The 19,199-nt window shown below is 46.7% G+C and overlaps 1 protein-coding gene across 50 annotated transcripts in view; it reads left to right on the top strand.

Moving 5' to 3' along the window:
* CCDC30 (coiled-coil domain containing 30) overlaps nucleotides 1-19,199 on the top strand; it is a 104,556-nt gene that overhangs the window by 44,979 nt on the left and 40,378 nt on the right. For 30 of the 50 annotated variants that reach the window (XR_014808569.1, XR_014808568.1, XR_014808570.1 and 27 more), the window contains 5 exons: nucleotides 922-1,047; nucleotides 2,057-2,194; nucleotides 8,059-8,228; nucleotides 10,662-10,905; nucleotides 15,938-16,117. Coding sequence is in view for 47 of the 50 variants with exons in the window: in XM_084965442.1 (XP_084821568.1) it covers nucleotides 922-1,047; nucleotides 2,057-2,194; nucleotides 8,059-8,228; nucleotides 10,662-10,905; nucleotides 15,938-16,117 (858 nt within the window). In the remaining 3 variants the exon portion in view is untranslated. The remainder of the gene's footprint in view (nucleotides 1-921; nucleotides 1,048-2,056; nucleotides 2,195-8,058; nucleotides 8,229-10,661; nucleotides 10,906-15,937; nucleotides 16,118-19,199) is intronic. The other 20 variants (XM_084965459.1, XM_084965456.1, XM_084965467.1 and 17 more) reach the window with 2 other exon arrangements.

The following is a 19,199-nucleotide window of genomic DNA, read 5'->3' as shown; positions in this document are numbered from 1 at the left end:
CCCTAGAAAAGGCAAAAAGACAAAAAAATCAAAGAAAAAGAAAAAATGAAATAAAAGTAAAAGCAAGGGGTTGTGAGTTAGACCTGGTCTGAATCCTAATGCTGACTGTGTGGCTTTGGGCAAATTACCTAATCTAGCTGAGCCTTACTATGTTCTCTGTAAAAAGAGTAAAATAGTAGCTCTAACCTCATAGGGATCCTGGGAAAACGGAATTAGATAATGCATGTAAAGCCTTTGCTATACAGTCTGGCCTGTGGTAAGCACTCAGTGAATAGTAGCTGCTCTCAGTATTATTTTTGAAGCTCTCCGCCTCCTCATCAATTTGGTAGGATAATAACAGTACCTTATATTTAGTAAGGGCTTAAAATGTACAAAATACTTTCCTTTTTTTTTTTTTTGTCTTTTGTCTTTTGTCTTTTGTTGTTGTTGTTGCTATTTCTTGGGCCGCTCCCACGGCATATGGAGGTTCCCAGGCTAGGGGTTGAATCGGAGCTGCAGCCGCCGGCCTACGCCAGAGCCACAGCAACGCGGGATCCGAGCCGCGTCTGCAACCTACACCACAGCTCACGGCAACGCCGGATCGTTAACCCACTGAGCAAGGGCAGGGACCAAACCCGCAACCTCATGGTTCCTCGTCGGATTCGTTAACCACTGCGCCACGACGGGAACTCCACAAAATACTTTCAAAACCACGTTGGATTCCTGTTTGAATGGCTCTAATGCAGGCAGGACAAGTATCAGTTCTGTCCTGCAGTTGAGAAAACAGGCTTAGAGGGAAAAGCCTGTCTTAGAGCTGTGGTCCCACGACCAAGTTTACTCAGGTCCGGCCTCCCCAGGATGACTTTACAATTGAGTGTCATCAGAATTTATAGGGAACATGAGGATTGTATCTGGAATTAATAGTCTAAAATGCTTTTGCAGATACTGAAAATGAGCCAAGAAAAAATTGAGATATTTGAAAGCGAGTTGTCAGAAGAGAGAGACAGGAAAAAGCCCTTGACACCTGCTCTTACCACTGGACCAAACTCTCTGAAAGTCGAAAGTGAGGTATTTTGCCATTTAGGGTGTTATTTTCCTCTTTGAAACATTCGTAATTCAGGGATTGCGTGCTATTTGTTTATTTTAATTTTGAAATGAATTGTAGCTAAGGGATGTGTATTTCTATTAATAGTCACGAGATGACTGTTGTTTCTCATTAATCATGATGAGTTCCGACACTCAACAGAGAATCCTTTAGAGAGCAGGGGTTTCCTTATTGTCGTGGTCATAGAGTCCTGGACTTGTCTCTCCTTTTAACCCCTGGTCCTACCGTCTTGGAAAGGTCCATCAGGAGATGTGGAGGAGTGACCTGGAGGTGAGTTCATGGAAGTCCAGACTGCCGATTTAGAGGAGGGACAAGCAGTTTGCAGGGTAGGTGAGAGCCAGTGCAAACGCCAGACCCCATCCTGATGAGCTGCAGGACTTTTCCATGAAACGGGGTCGGGCACTGACGCGGCTTGTGCCACCTGACCGTGGTTCGGGGCGGCCACTCCCTACCTGTTCTCCTTTTTGCGCTGCCTTCCTCATCCACACGCCCCTCCCCCTCTGCTCTTAAGCCTCTGCGAATACCAAGCACCTCCTCTCCTTTAGTAAATTTTTATCACGTGTTCCCTTCATAAGGCACTGCAACCTGACTCCCAGGCCCCTGTCCTCCACCAAACACTGCAGATTCCATATCATCAGTGCACAAGTTTGGTTTAAAAACCCACATCTAACTAAAGTGTTTTCTCTTATTGATATAGAAAAAAATTAGTGTAGGGAGTTCCCTTTGTGGCACAGCAGGAACGAATCCGACTAGGAACCATGAGGTTGAGGGTTCAATCCCTGGCCTTGCTCAGTGGGTTATGCATCCGGCGTTGCCGTGAGCTGTGGTGTAGGTTGCAGACTCGGCTTGGATCTGGCGTTGCTGTGACTGTGGTGTAGGCCGGCAGCTGTAGCTCTGATTCAACCCCTAGCCTGGGAACTTCCACATGCTTCCATTTTTTTCTCCTAAATATTGTCATCATCTCTTAATCAGGATTTGCAAAGGTTAAAGTCAGAACTTACATGCCTTTATAATGAAATTCAAAGTCTTCCAGGGGAAGCAGAAGACAGAGACCCTTTTTTAATGGCATATGACCTGCTACAAAGAGAGAATTCTGAATTAGAAACAAAGGTGAGACTGAATTATTAAGTATTTAAGTGTTCAATGTATAACATATCTTTTATGAAGATAAAAAGGAAACTAAGTGACATATTGGAAATTGGAGTTTCCTTTATTATTTTTTTCTAAGTTTCCTTTATTATTATAAAATAAATTGCCTTACAGTGTAGATTATAAATCAAGATGTATTTCAGGATAAACATTCAGACCTCAGCCAATATTTCACTCTTAGGATTAATCTATGAATTTTTTGCTTTAAATAAGCTTCCCAATGGTTTACTTTTTAGAGCACAAGTTGTGATATAAAAGGTGGACTTGGAGTTCCTGTCGTGGCTCAGAGGTTATTGAATCCGAGTAGGAACCGTGAGGTGGCAGGTTCGATCCCTGCCCTCGCTCAGTGGGTTAAGAATCCAGCATTGCCCTGAGCTGTGGTGTAGGTCACAGATGCAGCTCGGATCCTGGGTTGCTGTGGCTCTGGTGTAGGCCAATAGCCGCAGCTCTGATTAGACCCCTAGCCTGGGAAGCTCCCCATATGCTGAGGGTGTGGCCCTAAAAAGACAAAAAAAAAGCTGGACTTGGTTCCTGTCCTGGCTCGTTAGTAATGAACGCGGCTAGTATCCAATAGGACGCAGGTTTGATCCCTGGCCTCACTCAGTGGGTTAAGGATCCAGCATTGCCTTGAGCTGTGATGTAGGTCACAGATGCAGCTCGGATCTTGCGTTGCTGTGGCTGTGGTGTAGGCTGGCAGCTGCAGCTCCAATTTGACCCCTAGCCTGGGAACTTCCATATGCTGTGGGTGCAACCCTAAAAGACCAAAAAAAAAAAAAAAAAAAGGTTTACTTAAATGTCTTCACGTTCAAAATTATTTAGAATCAAAACATCTTTCCAAATATGCTGAAAATTAGGCTCATACTTAGAATTAGGAAAATATTTAAATGTCCCAGCCCCAATCCGTTCCCTAATATAAACATGGCGCTGCCTGACCAGGGTCAGTCCAGCACTAAATGGAGAGGTTGCCAGGTGTGTCATTTCTGGAGTCCTACGTTTTAGGTTGTCACCAACTCCTGGATGAAAATTCCCTCCTTGATCTTTCTCTTGATGGTGACAAGGCGGCAGAAAGGAGCAACGGCTTGAACACAGCAGTGAAAATCCCTGGACTTAAGCTTTAATGCCACGTGCGACGTGCAGGACCACATCAGGGCCTAATTTATCCCGTAAGAAGCTGCTGCCCTGAACTCGGAGAGTGCGTTGCTGAGGGAGTGGGGCGAAGATCAAAGAGTACGTGATGTAGGGAAGGGAAGGTCCAGCAAACGGGGCTTCCTGCCTGGGAAGGTGGGTGTGTGGGACACAGCCGACATCTGAGGTTTGCTTGGGGGACCTTGTCAACACACAAGGTGCGTTTTCATCACGGCGTGCCACTAAATACCATCAGAAAACAGCGTGGAGAGTGAAATGAAGTGAGAAGAATGCAAAAGAGATCCAGATCGCTATCCTGGTAATCTGGCTTTCCCTCTCTCTTTAGAACAAACAAGACAAACAAACAACTCTCTATTTGGAAATGATTTCAAACAGAGAGAAAAGTTGCGAAGCAGCATACAGACTTTCCATGTACCTCTACCCTGCATGTGTCAGCGTGGTGCCACACATGCGGTATCCTCCTCTGCCCTCTCACTACACACACACACACACACACACACACACACACACGCACACACACTCATAGGCAGACACCCTTTTTTCCTGAACCCTGGGAGCGTAAGTGGGAGACGCAATCCCCCTTTCCTCCTGAATGCTACCGTGTACGTTTGCTGAAAACTGACACGGCTGTGTCACAGGGCAAGCCTCAAAATCAGGAAATTAACATGAATATTGTACGAGTAGCTAATCTACAGCTTATCCTCAAATTTCACTAAAAGGGACGATTTTTTTTTTTCTAGTTCGAGGTCCGGTCCAGGACTGTACTTTGCATTGAATTGCCACATCCTGTAGCTCCTTGAATCTGCAGCACTTCCTCATTCTGTCTTTGCTGTTCATGACCTTGCTATTTTTGAAGAGTCCAGATCATTTATTTTAAAGAATGTCTCTCGATTTGGGTTTTTCTCATGTTTCCTCATAATGTAACGTCGGTTGCACAGTTTTGGCAGGAACACTACAAAAGTGACGTGGCCTTCTCGGTGCATTCCATCAGAAGATAGTGGGTTTTTTTTTTTTTCTTTTTAGGGCCACACCCGATGCACATGGAGGTTCCCAGGCGAAGGGTCGACTCTGAGCTGTAGCCGCCGGCCTACGCCACAGCCACAGCCACCTCAGACCCGAGCCGTGACTGTCACCTGCACACAGCTCACGGCAACACTGGATCCTCAACCCATTGAGCAGAGTCAGGGATGGAGCCCAAAACCTCATGGTTCCTAGTCGGGTCGTTTCCACGGCGCCACAAAGGGAACTCCTGGATACCTTTGTTTTTTTTTTTCTACTTTTCTTTTTGTAGAGCCTCACCCACAGCATATGGAAATTCCCAGGCGAAGGGTTGAATCGGAGCTGCAGCTACTGTCCACAGCAACAGCCACAGGGGATCTGAACCATATATGGGACCTACACCTCAGCTTGTGACAATGCTGGGCCCTTAACCCACTGAGCAGGCCGAGGGATCAAACCCACATCCTCACGGACACTGGTCGGGGTTGTTACCTCTGAGCCGCAGCAGGAACTCCTGGATATCTTTTTGTTCGCCACGATGAAGTTATCACTGTTGCCTCTGAAATTTATAAATATCTTACAGGGAGGTACTTTGAGACTGTATGTATTCCGTCTCTCATAAAACTTTTACTGATGAGAGGTTTCTGTTTTGAAGCCGTGACTCTTTAATTATGGCCCAGTTTCTCTTTAAAACATAGAGTGCTTTAGACTTAATGACAGTCCTGGCAAGACTAACTACGTACTAAAGCCCTGTTTTATAGGCTGTCGTGTTATTTTGGCCACAAAGTTTTAGAGCCAGAAGGGGTAGGCCCGCTTCCCCAGTTCACAGATAGGAACGCCAGCCTCAGGTATATGAAACACCTGCCAAGCCGCCTGGTGACTCTCAGCCTAAGCTTTGTCCTCCCTGCTCCCGGGCCTCAGGCGGAACATGGAACAATCAGCGGAATACGTCATGGTGCTTAAACGCGGCTGAAGACGCGACTGAGCTTTGTCATGAGGATAAGATTAGGGGAAGGACACAAATAACAAGTGCTGGAGGGGCTGTGGAGAAAAGGGAACCCTCCTGCACTGCTGGTGGGAATGTAAACTGGTACAGCCACTATGGAGAACAGTTTGGTGATACCTTAGAAATCTATACATAGAACTTCCATATGACCCTGCAATCCCACTCTTGGGCATCTATCCGGACAAAGCTCTCCTTAAAAGAGACACATGCACCCGCATGTTCATTGCAGCCCTATTCACAATAGCCAGGACATGGAAACAATCCAAATGTCCATCGACAGATGATTGGATTCGGAAGATGTGGTATATATACATAATGGAATACTACTCAGCCATAAAAAAGGATGACATCATGCCATTTGCAGCAACATGGATGGAACCAGAGAATCTCATACTGAGTGAAATGAGCCAGAAAGACAAAGACAAATACCATATGATATCACTTATAACTGGAATCTAATATCCAGCACAAATGAACATCCCCTCAGAAAAGAAAATCATGGACTTGGAGAAGAGACTTGTGGCTGCCTGGTGGGAGGGGGAGGGAATGGGAGGGATCGGGAGCTTGGGCTTATCAGACACAACTTAGAATAGATCTACAAGGAGATCCTGCTGAATAGCATTGAGAACTATGTCTAGATACTCATGATGCAACAGAAGAAAGGGTGGGGGAAAAACTGTAATTGTAATGTATACATGTAAGGATAACCTGACCCCCTTGCTGTACAGTGGGAAAATAAAAAAAAAAAAAAAAAAAAAAAAGATTTGGGGAAGGAGAAGCCTGCGGAACAGAGCCGGTCCACATCACCTGTGTCCTGAAAGGGCCTCTGGCTTCTCTTCCCTCTTGACATCCAGCAACTTTGTCACGTGAGACTCCAGAAAACCCTGCGAGCTCTTGGTGTCAAAGTCACCTTCCTCCTCAGAAACCTTCAGCAGCTCCCGGTTTGCTAGAACGTCAAGTGGGAATTCCATGTGGCTTCCTTTACTTCTTAAGAAACTAACGTGTACTATCTGTAATGTCTAAATGTTTACCGGGACTGTAAGAAATCAGTGAATAAGCAGCGTTTGGGAGTCTGTCTTCCTGCTTTACAAAAAGTCATGCAGGCTCATGAACGAAAGCATCGTCTTCCAGGTCCCTCATAGTCCGACGCCTCCGCTCTCTGGTCTTGTTTCCTCAGCGTCTCGTCTGGACCTTTCCCCTCACTTCTGCGCAAATACTCGGTCCTCAGCCCCGCACTCTGCCTTTGGCCGCGTTGATCTCGCCGACAAGCTGCTCTAGTCTCTTCTTCGCCCGTCCGTGGCTTCCCACCTCCCCGGGCCCCTGGAGAGGTGGCAGTCTGCGTAAAATGATGAGATTATGACCCACGTCCCACACGGGAGTTTTTCTTCAGAAATGTGAAAAGGCCCGGGAGACCAGAAAGAGTCCTCAGATACCTTAGGCTGCGCTTTAGGATTCAGGCCATTGTGTTCTCAGAATCAAACGCAGTAACTAGAGGAACTGGGCGTTGTCAGAGTGGCTGCGGCACAGCGCTGTCCATCTGCACGCAAAGCGATTTCACAGCGACTCATCTCCCGGCCTCGGCAGGGTGCCCCCTCCACCCTTGTTACTGCTTTCGTAGGTGTTCTTTCGTTTCATGTCGAGATCCAAAGAAGAGTCTTCAAGGAAGGGAGTCTGTCAAAGAACAAAACAAAACAGCAAAATCCTCCACAAAGGTTTCGCCAAACCACACAGCAGAGCAGTGACTCCTAAAGCATCCGTTTGCCTCGGAATGACCTGTCAGACTTACTTAAAGTACAAATTCCCATTTTCCAGCCCAGACCACTGGTTCTGAATCTCAGGAATGGGGTGGCAATGCGAGGCTGCCTTTTTTTTTTTTTTTTTTTTTTTTTTGCTTTTTAGGGCCATACTCACGACAAATGGAGGGGGTCGAACTGGAGCTGTAGCCGCCGGCCCACACCACAGCCACCGCAACGAAGGATCCCAGCCGCGTCTGTAACCTACATCACAGCTCACGGCAGCGCTGGATCCTGAACCCACTGAGTGAGGCCAGAGATGGAGCCTGCGTCCTCGTGGATATTAGTCAGATTCATTTCCGCTGAGCCAGGCGGGAGCTCGAGGAGACGCTCATATCCACTAAGGTTTTAGAATCACTGCAGTAGTCTGGGAGCCTGTGCACGCTCCCGCGTTTCCAGACAAATAGGAGCAGACTGGAGGAAATATGTTCCCTGTAATGTTGATCTAATGTTCTTTCTAATGTTTTCTCTCTTGTAGCACCGTATGAATTAATGGGTTACACTCGAAACTTGAGACCAAAAATATATGATAATGCTATAAAAGCTGTAATAGTGTATCACATCTTTTTTGCTTATAAGCAGAGAGAACGAAACCCTTAGCAGGCCTTGAGAAGCCAATCCCAGAGACCAAAAATAGCTTCTTGAAAAAAAAAAAAAAAAAGGACTTATGCACCCTTATGCCTGTGTTAAAAATGGATTAGAGTATATGTGTAACAACTGCAAATTGTTAAACCAAACTGAATAAGACTTCGGTTTGGATGTCAGTTTCTATTACTTAGGCCAATAATTTTTTAGCATTTAATGGAATCAATACACTTTTTTCACAGTCATGCATAAGCGTATGCAAAATAGAATATTTGTCTTTCCACTTAACTTTGCAGGTCTTGAAGCTTTCACAAGAATTTGAACAGTTAAATCGTATTACTTTAGGGAGAAAGACTGCAGATGCTAATTTAGTTCCAAGTGAGAGTACCTCTAAAGATCTTGCGTCTCAAGTTCCGGTTTTGGAAGTAGAGACTCAGAACCCAAAGGAAGAGAGAAAAGAACTCTGGTAAATTGAGAAAATCCCGTTACATCAATTATTTGGGGGAGGGGGTACGTTTTATTTGGCGTGATTATTGTAAGAATTTGACATTCATTTTCAAATGATGCGCATATGTAAATTAGTCATGAGCATTCCCCAAAGATTTTGTTTTTGGTTTTTTTTGTTTGTTTTTTTTTGTTTTTTTTTTTTTTTGTCTTTTGTCTTTTTGTTGTTGTTGTTGCTGCTATTTCTTGGGCCGCTCCCACGGCATATGGAGGTTCCCAGGCTAGGGGTTGAATCGGAGCTGTAGCCACCGGCCTACGCCAGAGCCACAGCAACGTGGGATCCGAGCCGCGTCTGCGACCTACACCACAGCTCACGGCAACGCCGGATCGCTAACCCATTTAGCAAGGGCAGGGACTGAACCCGCAACCTCATGGTTCCTAGTCGGATTCGTTAACCACTGCGCCACGACGGGAACTCCGATTTTGTTTTTTGATATGTAAGTACCTGTGTGCTTTTCTAGAAAACCAGGAAAGCGTGGAGAAATACAAGATCATCGAAACCCATGACTCCTACCGGGCAGAGATAGTCCTCTTCCCGATTTTTCTTCCTTACCTTTCTTCGGTACATACATGTATGGGTTTTTACATAATTAAGACTGTTCACAGAGGCTCTTATTTAACATTGTATCTGATCATTATTTTGAGAATGTGTTTTTTCCTCCTCTCTTTTCTTGCTGTAGTTGTCAATCTTGCCCCCAACTCTTGTATTTTCTACTTTTCCACCAAATGTATCTTTCACAGAAACTTTTGAGACTTAGACCAATGCATTACTCTGTTGTGGCACAAAAACGAATTGATGTAATCGAATTCTGCCTGACTAGGTATCAAAAGGAAACAATAGAGTTCCCTCTGTGGCTCAGTGGTAACCGAATCTAAGAACCATGAGGTTGCGTGTTCGATCCCTGGCCTCGCTCGGTGGGTTAAGGGTCCGGCGTTGCCGTGAGCTGTGGTGTAGGTCGCAGACGCGGCTCAGATCTGGCGTTGCTGTGGCTCTGCTGTAGACCAGTGGCTACAGCTCCAGTTCGACCCCTGGCCTGGGAACCTCTATATGCCGTGGGTGTGGCCCTAAAAAAAAAGACAAAAAAGACAAAAAAAAAAAAAAAAGGAAGCAATAGATGCCAATTTTTACTTATACAGCATACCAAAGGATACATCGTCAGTGAACTGAGACAGTATGGCCCAGGTGTAGCCAAACTTTTATCTTTGTAAATGTTCTAAAATAGAAGACATTGTTTTGCGGGTTTGGGGCCCCTGAATTTTATACTCTCTTAAAAAGTGGTTTTAGGAGTTCCTGTCGTGGCTCAGCGGAAACGAATCTGAGTAGCATCCATGAGGATGCAGGTTCCATCCTTGGCCTCACCCAGTGGGTTAAGGATCAGGCGTTGCCATGAGCTGTCATGTAGGTCGCAGACGAGGCTCGGATCTGAGGTTGCTGGGCTGTGGTGTAGGCAAGTGGCCATAGCTCCAGATCAACCCCTAGCCTGGGACCCTCCATATGCCGCAGGTGCGGCCCTAAAAAGACAACAACAACAGAAAGAGTGGCTTCAAGTTTCGCAGGAGCTCTGCAGGCCTTCTTGAGCCACCGCCCCCTTGCCCGGCCAGAAACCCGGGTGTTGTTCGTTACTCCTTCTTCTCCCTCAGCCGCCCCCTCCCAGAGGTGACAAAGCTCGTCACAGAGCCTTGTGAGTCTCTCGCATCCTCTCCTCCTTTCCATCCCCGGCTGCTCTCGTCCTGCTGTTAGGCACGTGGATCCCCGCCGTTGCCTCTCAGTCTGTGCTTTCCCCGCCACACAGACTCCAAACGACTTTCTAAGGCACACGTTTCCCTTTTGCCTCTGGGCTTTTCCCATCTGGTTAGGTCATCCAGCACCCTCTCCCGCAACACACACACACACCCTGCCTTTACACTGCCTCCCTTGTGCCTACTCATCCATCCATCAGGCCTCCTGGGACTTACGCCTAGTTCAGTGTAATCCCTTGTTAACTTATCCTTATATCGCACAATGTGGTAAGCTCTTGATGGGCAGGGATGGCGTCCTATTGTAGCCCTCGTGCCTGCCGAAGAGGCACCCGGCTGCTTACTGAGTGATTTTTTGGAAAATCTTTGTAAGCTGTGTCTGCCCAAGGCCCCGCTAAGAGTTGGAGAAGTGGAAAACTCCCTCCCACTGGTTGTCTGCCTACACCTGTAGATCAAAATGCTGGGTCGTCTCCCTGGATGTGACGTGACTCGTTTGTTTTTAAAGTTTATTTCTAAGAAAACGGTAACGGCTCTTCTGCTGTAGAATTCAAGTTGAAAATCTTGCTTCCTGTACTTGCCTTACGGGTATTTTTTTCTTGCATATTCTATGACTACAATGAGCATTTTGAGAGTTTTGTATTATTCTATTTGTGCCAAGTCCCGAATTAGGAGAAAGTAAGCAGAAGGAAAGTCCAGAGGAGGCCGCAAAGGAGGGCGCTTGTCCAGGAGGGGGACAGGAGGAGAAGGACTTGCAGCAGAACCGAGACGCAAAAGGGGCAGGAGAGCAGTTGACCTTGAAGCCTAAGGAAGTTGCGGGGCTTAGGGAAGAGCTGAGCCCTGTGATTCCGAGCCTCCTTCCGTCTCAGAGCTTTAGAGATGGCTCCGATGACGGCAGTGCCCAGGTAGGTGGCTCCATCTCCTCTAACCAGCTGTGGATATAAGCTTCATTTTATGCCATGACTAAAATGATATATCTGTTGAGCAACATCATAACCGGGGCCTGAATGGTAGTAAAATAGCAGCCACAACCTCAGCTAAGCCCAGCGGTTGGCTTGCTTGCTTATTTATAAAGTGTTCCTAGGCTCCATCAGCCTCAGCCAAAAAGGATGCTGACTGACTGTCAGCGTCTCTCTCGGGCAGGTGGGATAGGGACTGTTTTCTAGTCCCGGAACCCGGCTGCAGGTACAGCATGCTTTGTTTTGATGGGGAAGAGGCGCCCGACTTGGAATTGCTTTAAGTACTAGAAATCTGCCTGCAGGAGAAATAAAGGGAGAGACTGCCATCCACACCTCAGTTCTTTCACCTCGATTTTGCAGGTTCCCTCTTGTACAGCTTAAGATTTCCCTAGGCACCCCTTTCTAGGAATCATTTTGAGACCCACAGCGGGAGGCTTTGCTCTGGTAAGGAGACCAACCTCAAAAGGCGGATAATATACCTTCGAGAAGTGCTTCAGGCATTCGTTTAGAAAGCAAGGAAGGCGTTGGTAAAAGAAGTCAAACGTACCTGAAGAGAGGTTGCACAGAGTATGCAAACTAGGCCAGTAATAGTAAATAAGGAAAACATACACCTGAAAGAAGATTCCGATGCCTTTGACGAAGGAGTCAGTGGATTTATTCAGAAGACCAACAGGAAGTAGGACAGCAAATATTCAAAAAGAGGTGACTTTTGTGTCTCTCTGACACTCCCTGTGTTGAACAGTGGGCCGCTGTAGGAGACTGGGCAGGGGCTGAACACCGATCACAAAAATGATAAAATCTTTGCTTGTGAGGGTAAAATGATCACTGTGCTTTTGGAGTAATGAAATTCAGAGTATGAGAAGTAATGCCTTGGTTAATTTATTAATTTTATCTGATGTACCTCTTCCCATTATTTGAAGAATCATTGCTCAGTCCTCAGGGTGGGAAGGTGAAAACGAGGAAATATATAAAAATTCTATGGGAAATCGGGAGAAGAGCCATTCTGTGAAAGGACAAGTATATATATATATACCACATAGCCACAGAGCCAGTAACTTTGTTCCGTAATAATGACTTTGAATTATTGAAAGAAAGGTACATTATTCTTTCTCGCTTATGTAGCCCGTATTAACTCCATATCTATGATGCGCCAGGCCTGTTTTAAGGTCCCTACGGCAGATAAACAAGGTAGGCGTGGGCTTTCACGGGCAATGACAGACTTGCGTCTGGAAACTCACGTTTCCCGAAACACTTAAACACCATCTCCTCTGCTGCTTGAACCAAGCAAGGACGAAAACACGTTTTAGACAGGTTTGTTCCTGCTGTGTGCTCTGCAGTGGTGATTTCAGAACCTCTCTGTGCGGAGGGCTCCTTGCCGTAGTGGTGGCTGTAGATGGTTCCGTTTCCTGGTTCTGCTGCGCGTGGTTTTTCGTCCTCACCTCTGTCGTCGGAACACAGCGCTGGTACTTGGCTGCTATCCCTGTGCACCGTGTCTTTTAATCTCGTAACGTGCCAAGGTGGGTGACTGCAGGCTGAGAGCAGATGGCAGGCTTTAAAGAGTGCTTATAAATGGCAACGCGTAGAAAAGAACTCTGAAAACATCTCTCGTGAGTAAGCCTGTAAGCTATAGCACTCATACGTATTTTGTCACATGATGTGTGGCTGCCCATGGCCTGTGCGGGCTTAATTTCTGCTGTTCAGCAGTATTCCAGGTGAGGCTGCAATAGCTGAATTCTAGATATTACTTTCCCACTATTCTTGAAACAAATTTGAACTACCGTTAATTACCTTAACTTTGTCTGTTTGGAAAGCAGGTTAGCATTTTGCATAAAAACATTATTGCATATTCGCTATGCTCTAGGCGCTGTACTAAATGCCCTGCGGCTATGAAGCAATACAGTGAGGCAGGAATATTGCCACTTTATAGATGAGGAAACTGAGGCTTCGGAGAGGTTAAAATAATTGGTCTAGTTAATGCTTTGTGGTGGAAGCTGGGTCCGTCTCATTTACAGCCTGATCTTTTTAACTGCTTTGTCACCTGCCTTCCACTTACTGAGAAGTGCAGAGAAAGCATGTAGTTCTCGGAGCCTCCGGTTGCCCTGCAGTTAAAGATTCGGCATTGGTACTGCTGGGGCTCCGGGTTTGATCTCTGGCCCAGGAATCTCTACACGCCACGAGCACAGCCTGAAACAAACAACCAAAAAAGCACCTGATAAAACTTAAGAAAAAAAAGAAACAAAAAAAGAAACAGAAAGAAAGGAAGGCAGGCAGAAGGAAGGCAGTTCTCATGTCAGGATAATTTTCTGAGGAGGCTGACAAGCTGCCTCCCAAGAGCCCTCCCAGCGTGTCTGTCATGGATTTTCTTGGTGAACTTCTCGGGGGTCTGGCCCTTAGGCTCGCAGGCTGCAAAGCTTTGATTTACTAGCCCCCTAGAATAGTCTTGGGAAAACCTCTACATTAAACCACACTTTCAAGACTGTTCGATAAAATCAGAATGTCAATTATTTGGTCTTCTATAATAATTAATTTCACCTGAACATGCCACGATGCACAGCACGTTTACCAGGAGAGAGCTGAGAAGGACAAGTCAAAATCTGCGTGACGGTGGATGATCAGAGTGTGACGGCCTGTTGCACCTTGTGGACCTGACGGGAATATCCCAAGTCAGCAGGTCTCTTACTCTTTCCGCAGTAGGAGCGATCTTGTCAGTATATGAACATGGGGCCACTATATGCACTTGGTTCATATTAAATTTGTATTTTATTACAATAATATTTTAAATATTAAAAGTTAGTTTTTAAGCCTATAAATTTAAGATAATAACTTCTTTCATTTTAATTATTGAAGAATTCTTAAGGAGTTCCTGTCGTGGCTCAGTGGTTAACGAATCCGACTGGGAACCATGAGGTTGCGGGTTTGATCCCTGGCCTTGCTCCGTGGGTTAAGGATCCCCCATTGCTGTGGCTGTGGCGTAGGCTGGCGGCTACAGCTCCGATTTGACCCCTAGCCTGGGAACCTCCATATGCTGTGGGAGCAGCCCAAGAAATGGCAAAAAGACAAAAAAAGACAAAAAAAAAGAATCCTTAGGATGGAAATTATGTTATCTATTACTTGCTCTTATGCCTGAAATTTGCAGCTGAGTAAACTGAGACTCAGGGTGACTGGCTTAATAAACCTGATAAACGGCCCAAAAAGGATCCTTTGTACTCTGTGCGCTGACCTGGTTCCTAGTAGCCTGTGTGTCTTCACACCTCTGCAGTAACCTCCATGAGGGAAGTAGTTTACACAGTAGGAAAAAAATAGAGACTCTGTGCGTTGACAGCTTGACTGGGGAACTGGTAGCTTCTTTAATAGTTGCTTTTCTTGAAAAGTAATTTACATTTCTACTCTGACAAAGTGACTTCATTGGAAAATGTAGGCAGAAAGAACTACCATTCTGACTTTTCTCACCTTGGAAACAGGCTAAAAACGTCTGTACCTTTGTCTCGGTGGTGTAAACAGGGGCTTCTCTGTAGATCTGTTTGGGTGTGTGAAACGGCTGTATAGACGGGCGATTATTCACGGTTAAAGAGCTTCTCCGTACCGGTTAAAGAAGAAGCTAGCGTGGTGACCAAGACTTTCCAGACTGCAGGAGGAGTCTTGTCTTCAAATGGAAGCAGACACAGGAGGGCAAGGCAGAGAGGCTCAGCGGTGATGGTATTATTTTGGAATACGCTTGCTATGTGTTTTTAGGCATCGTGCTCAGTGCTTACATGGCTTATCTTACGTACCCTTTACTCTATCCAGTAGTTATATCATTATTATTTCCATTTTAAGATGAGGAAAATGAAACGTAGAAAGGTGAGGTAATTTTTCCAAGATCACCCAATTAAGTGACAGATTCAGAACGGAAACCCAGATGTATCTAATTCCAAAGCTAGGGTTCTTAAGTGTAACAAAATTACATTCAAGAATTTTCTGTAGGGATCTCAGACACTTGCACATTGGGTTTAGATGGCCTGTCTGACAAAACCAAGATAGGAATTGATGGGCTGGCAGGACTCGGGGAATTCTCTGTGGCAGTTCTGTTGTAAGCAAGATAAACTAGAGTAATGACGGGGGCTTTTGAGAAAGTCATGGACAGGAAGCACCCTGGACCAGGACTCCGGAAACTCAAAGTGTCTCGTCTGTTGAAGCGGATGAGGTTGAATGCTTTATCTACTCAGCACACCTGTGTGTGCCTACCTTTTAGAAAATCGAACTCCTTCTTGGGTCCTGGTAGCTTTATTGTGCTGGAGAGACTTGGCAGGAAATTGTGCTGCTGAGTCACTAAGGAATCCTCAGGTGGGGAAGGGAAAGTGATGAGGGAGCCTGGGAATTTAACATCGCTGGCTAAACGGTCCCTCTCCCTTTGCCTGCAGACACCACCCACACCCACACCCCCCCACACACACACTGACACACGCACACACACACACACGCACCCACACACACACAGGCACACACACAGACACGCGTGCGCGCACCTCCCTACAGACACACACTCACTCACGCACACACCCCCCCACAGACGCACACACACCCACACACGCGTGCCCACGCGGACACGCACACACAGAGACACATGCGCACGCGCCAGGTACACATTTACACTCCACGTCTTCACATATTGACTCTTTGAACACTCTGCTTAAAGCCCATTTTACTCTGAAACTGTCCATACTTCACTGACAGGAAAACCAAGAAAGTTAATTTTCTATGCTCAACTGCTGTTGTTCACATAATTTCTTCAGTATTTTCTCTCCACTGTAACAGGAGAGAAAATATATATAACACCATAAACTTGTACAACCCGCCGTAAAGGTGAAAGAGGGATTGGTTGTAACTAAGCTAACTCCAAAAAAGGTGCGTGGGAATAATCACTCTCTTGCAGCCGGAACGCGTGTTGTCAACATTCTTTCAAACTGCCCATGTGTCTCTTGTAAAATGTTTGCTTTAGTACCGACCATCTGGAGACAGAACCAAGTCCCAGCCGCAAGAGGAACTACAACAGCTTCGCCAGGATTTGCACCGGCTCCAGGTTCTGTGTAGCTCAGCAGAAAAAGAGCTTCGCTACGAGCGAGGAAAGAACTTGGACTTAAAGCAGCACAACAGCTTACTGCAGGGAGAAAGCCTTAAGGTAAGCCAGTGGCCATGGCCTTTCCTGAGGAGCCTTATTTGAGCCGGGGGTAGAAGACTCAAAATCCCTCAGTGGGATCATTCATTACAGAGTCCCCGAAGTGGGGAGACAGTGTGAGACGTCTGCTGGGTCCCTCCTTTAACTTCTCCCTCTGCCAAGTCGAGAAATCAAAGTGATTTGCTCCCACATGGAGGTGTGTGCTGTCAACCTATAAATGTAAAAAGGTTTTTTGGGGTTTTTTTTTTTGTCTTTTTAGGGCCCCACCTGCGGCGTATGGAGGTTCCCAGGCTAGGGGTCCACTCGGAGCTGTAGCCGCCGGCCTGCACCACAGCCACAGCAACGCTGGATCCAAGCTGCATCTGCGACCTACACCACAGCTCACAGCTACACCGGATCCTTAACCCACTGAGCGAGGGCAGGGATCGAACCCACGTCCTCATGGATGCTAGTTGGGTTCGTTAACCACTGAGCCACAACGGGAACTCCAAATGTAAAAGGTTTGGAAGTTATTCAGTATTTTGAAATCATTACCAAGAACTTCTAGCGCGTAACTAAATTTCAGTGACCTGAGCCAGGTATATGGGGGTATTGCCCTCATTCTCGCTCCGGACAGATTCATCCATCATGGATGCATTCATTGTTACTGGCTGGATGAGATATCGACTGCGCCAAGGTGCAAAGCCTGAGAGAGCAAAGCTGCTCTTCCTGGCAGGAGAGCATCAGAGCGTCAACAAGTTAGGGAAACATCCCCTAGACATGCTTATTTTAAAATTATCTCTGTAAGAGTTCCTTTGTGGCTCGTCAGGTTAAGGATCCGGTTTTGTCACTGCTGCGACTCGGGTGGCTGCTGTGGCACAAGTTTACAAACCATGTGAATGTTCCAACTGAAACACCATGTGGAATTGTGCTTGCTTTCTTTTAATGCGGTTCAATTCTGTAAACATATATTAGGAACCTAGTTTTTATAAACCCGGCCCTACGGTTCTGGAATTTAACTCAACAAATACTTATCAGTCCTATACTAGGCAGACAATCTCATCAATACTGAGAGTTTAAACAAAACAGATACAATCAGCAAACTTTGGCCTATGGGTCAAATCCTGCCTTCTATTTTTTTTTTTTATTTTTATTTTTTTTTTATTTTTTAATGGCCACACTTGCTAGACAATCAAATTGGAACTGCAGCTGCAGGCCTGTGCCGCGGCCACAGCAGCACCAGATCTAAGCCACATCTTCAACCTCCTTGGAAGCTTGTGGCAGTGCTGGATCCTTAACCCTCTGAGAGAGGCCAGGGATGGGACCCCCATCTGCACAGAGACAGTGCTGGGTTCTTAACCTGCTGAGCCACAGTAGGAACTCCTATTTTTGTAAATAAAGTTTTATCGACACACAGCCATACCTGTTTGTTTACATCTTGTTGATGCTGCTTTTGCACCGCAGCAGAGACCATATGGCCCACAAAGGCTACAGTATTTACTATCTGGCCCTTTAGAGGTAAAGTTTGCCGCCCCTGGTATAGCAGGATCAATGGCCTTATTCAGGAAATGACATAAAAATGGTTTAAGAAAGGTCTCTACATTTTACGAGCTCACAGTCTAATGGGGTGATGTAGAGAAAAACAAATAGTCATTTATCTCAAACTCTAAGGGAAGCCCTTCTAGGCAGTTGCAGCATTCCTGGATTTTTTGGATAAACTTTTTCCCTCGGCTCACCCTTCGTGATTTTTTGAATATTGAACATATTCCCTCAAGTCTTTGTGGTTTGTTTTGGGGACGGAGTGGGGGGGAGGTAGTTCCTGGGCCAGGGATCAAATCCGAGCTGCAGCAGCGACCTGAGCCGCTGCAGAGACAGCGCGAGATCCCAACCCCCTGTGCCACAGCGGGAGGTCCGAGCCTTTGCAGTTTTAAATGAAATTCCAGATCTTTCTCACATCTCCTTTTAGGACAGGCTTTTGCCTTTCCCTTCAAACGCCTTTCTTAGGTCACTTTAGCTGTCCACTCTGAGCATCCTCAGGCAATACCTGCTCTTCGTCAAGGTACAGTGACCAGGACGGCGGCAGAACGTGGTATCTTATGTGTGGTTGGCACCATATAAACATTTGTTGAATTCACGAGCAAGTCCTTAGGGGTGGGCAAATGATAACTTGCTAAGAGGAGAAGATGCGTTTTGTTCTGTTGTGACCCTCCTTGGAGGTGAGTAAACCACTGGCCGTTTCAGGAACGGGACATCAGTGTTCGGACCGACCCCCTGGGCCAGGCGCCTCGGCAGAGTCACGTGCCGTCGCCAGCTGCCTTAGAGTGGCAGTGTGCCCTCTTCACCTCCCATGAGCCACCCAGCCCTGAAGGGCCGTCGTCTTCTGGGTGGCATAGCAGTTCAAGCCGGCAGAGCTTGTTAGCTTTTGTGGAGTCAGAATTTAAACCCAGGTCTGTTGCTCTCTTTCCTGTAGAGTTATCTTTCCATGTTAATCTTCTCCTCAATTTGGGAATTTTTTTTTTAAGGGCCTCACCTGCAGCATAGGGAACTTCCCAGGCTCGGGATCAAATCGGAGCTACAGCTGCTGGCCCACGCCACAGCCACAGCCACGCCAGATCTCAGCCGCCTCTGTGACCTACACGGCAACTCACAACAACACTGGGTCCTTAACCCGCTGGGCAAGGCCAGGGGTGGAATCCCCATCCTCACGGACGCCAGTCGGGTTCGTTACTGCGGAGCCGCAGCGGGAACTCCACTTGGGGGCTGTTGGGAGCCTCACCTTTGCACACTGGGAGCTGGCTTTTTAAAATCCACTCAGAGATGATCAACTCCGGGTCTCTGGCTAATGTCAGGCGCACCTAGAGGGCTGGTTAAGGAGTTCCCATCGTGGCGCAGTGGTTAACGAATCCGACTGGGAACCATGAGGTTGTGGGTTCGGTCCCTGCCCTTGCTCAGTGGGTTTAGGATCTGGTGTTGCCGTGAGCTGTGGTGTAGGTTGCAGACGCGGCTCGGATCCCGAGTTGCTGTTGCTCTGGCGTAGGCCGGTGGCTACAGCTCCGATTCAACCCCTAGCCTGGGAACCTCCATATGCCGAGGGAGCGGCCCAAGA

Source organism: Sus scrofa, chromosome 6 (genome assembly GCF_054392235.1).
Source record: "Sus scrofa isolate SSC_HxYL_T2T_F1_AM1 chromosome 6, Sscrofa_HxYL_maternal_Yorkshire_Landrace_v2.0, whole genome shotgun sequence".
Lineage (NCBI taxonomy): Eukaryota > Metazoa > Chordata > Mammalia > Artiodactyla > Suidae > Sus > Sus scrofa.
Note: the sequence above shows the minus strand (reverse complement) of the source record. Positions and strands in the feature narration are given on the sequence as shown.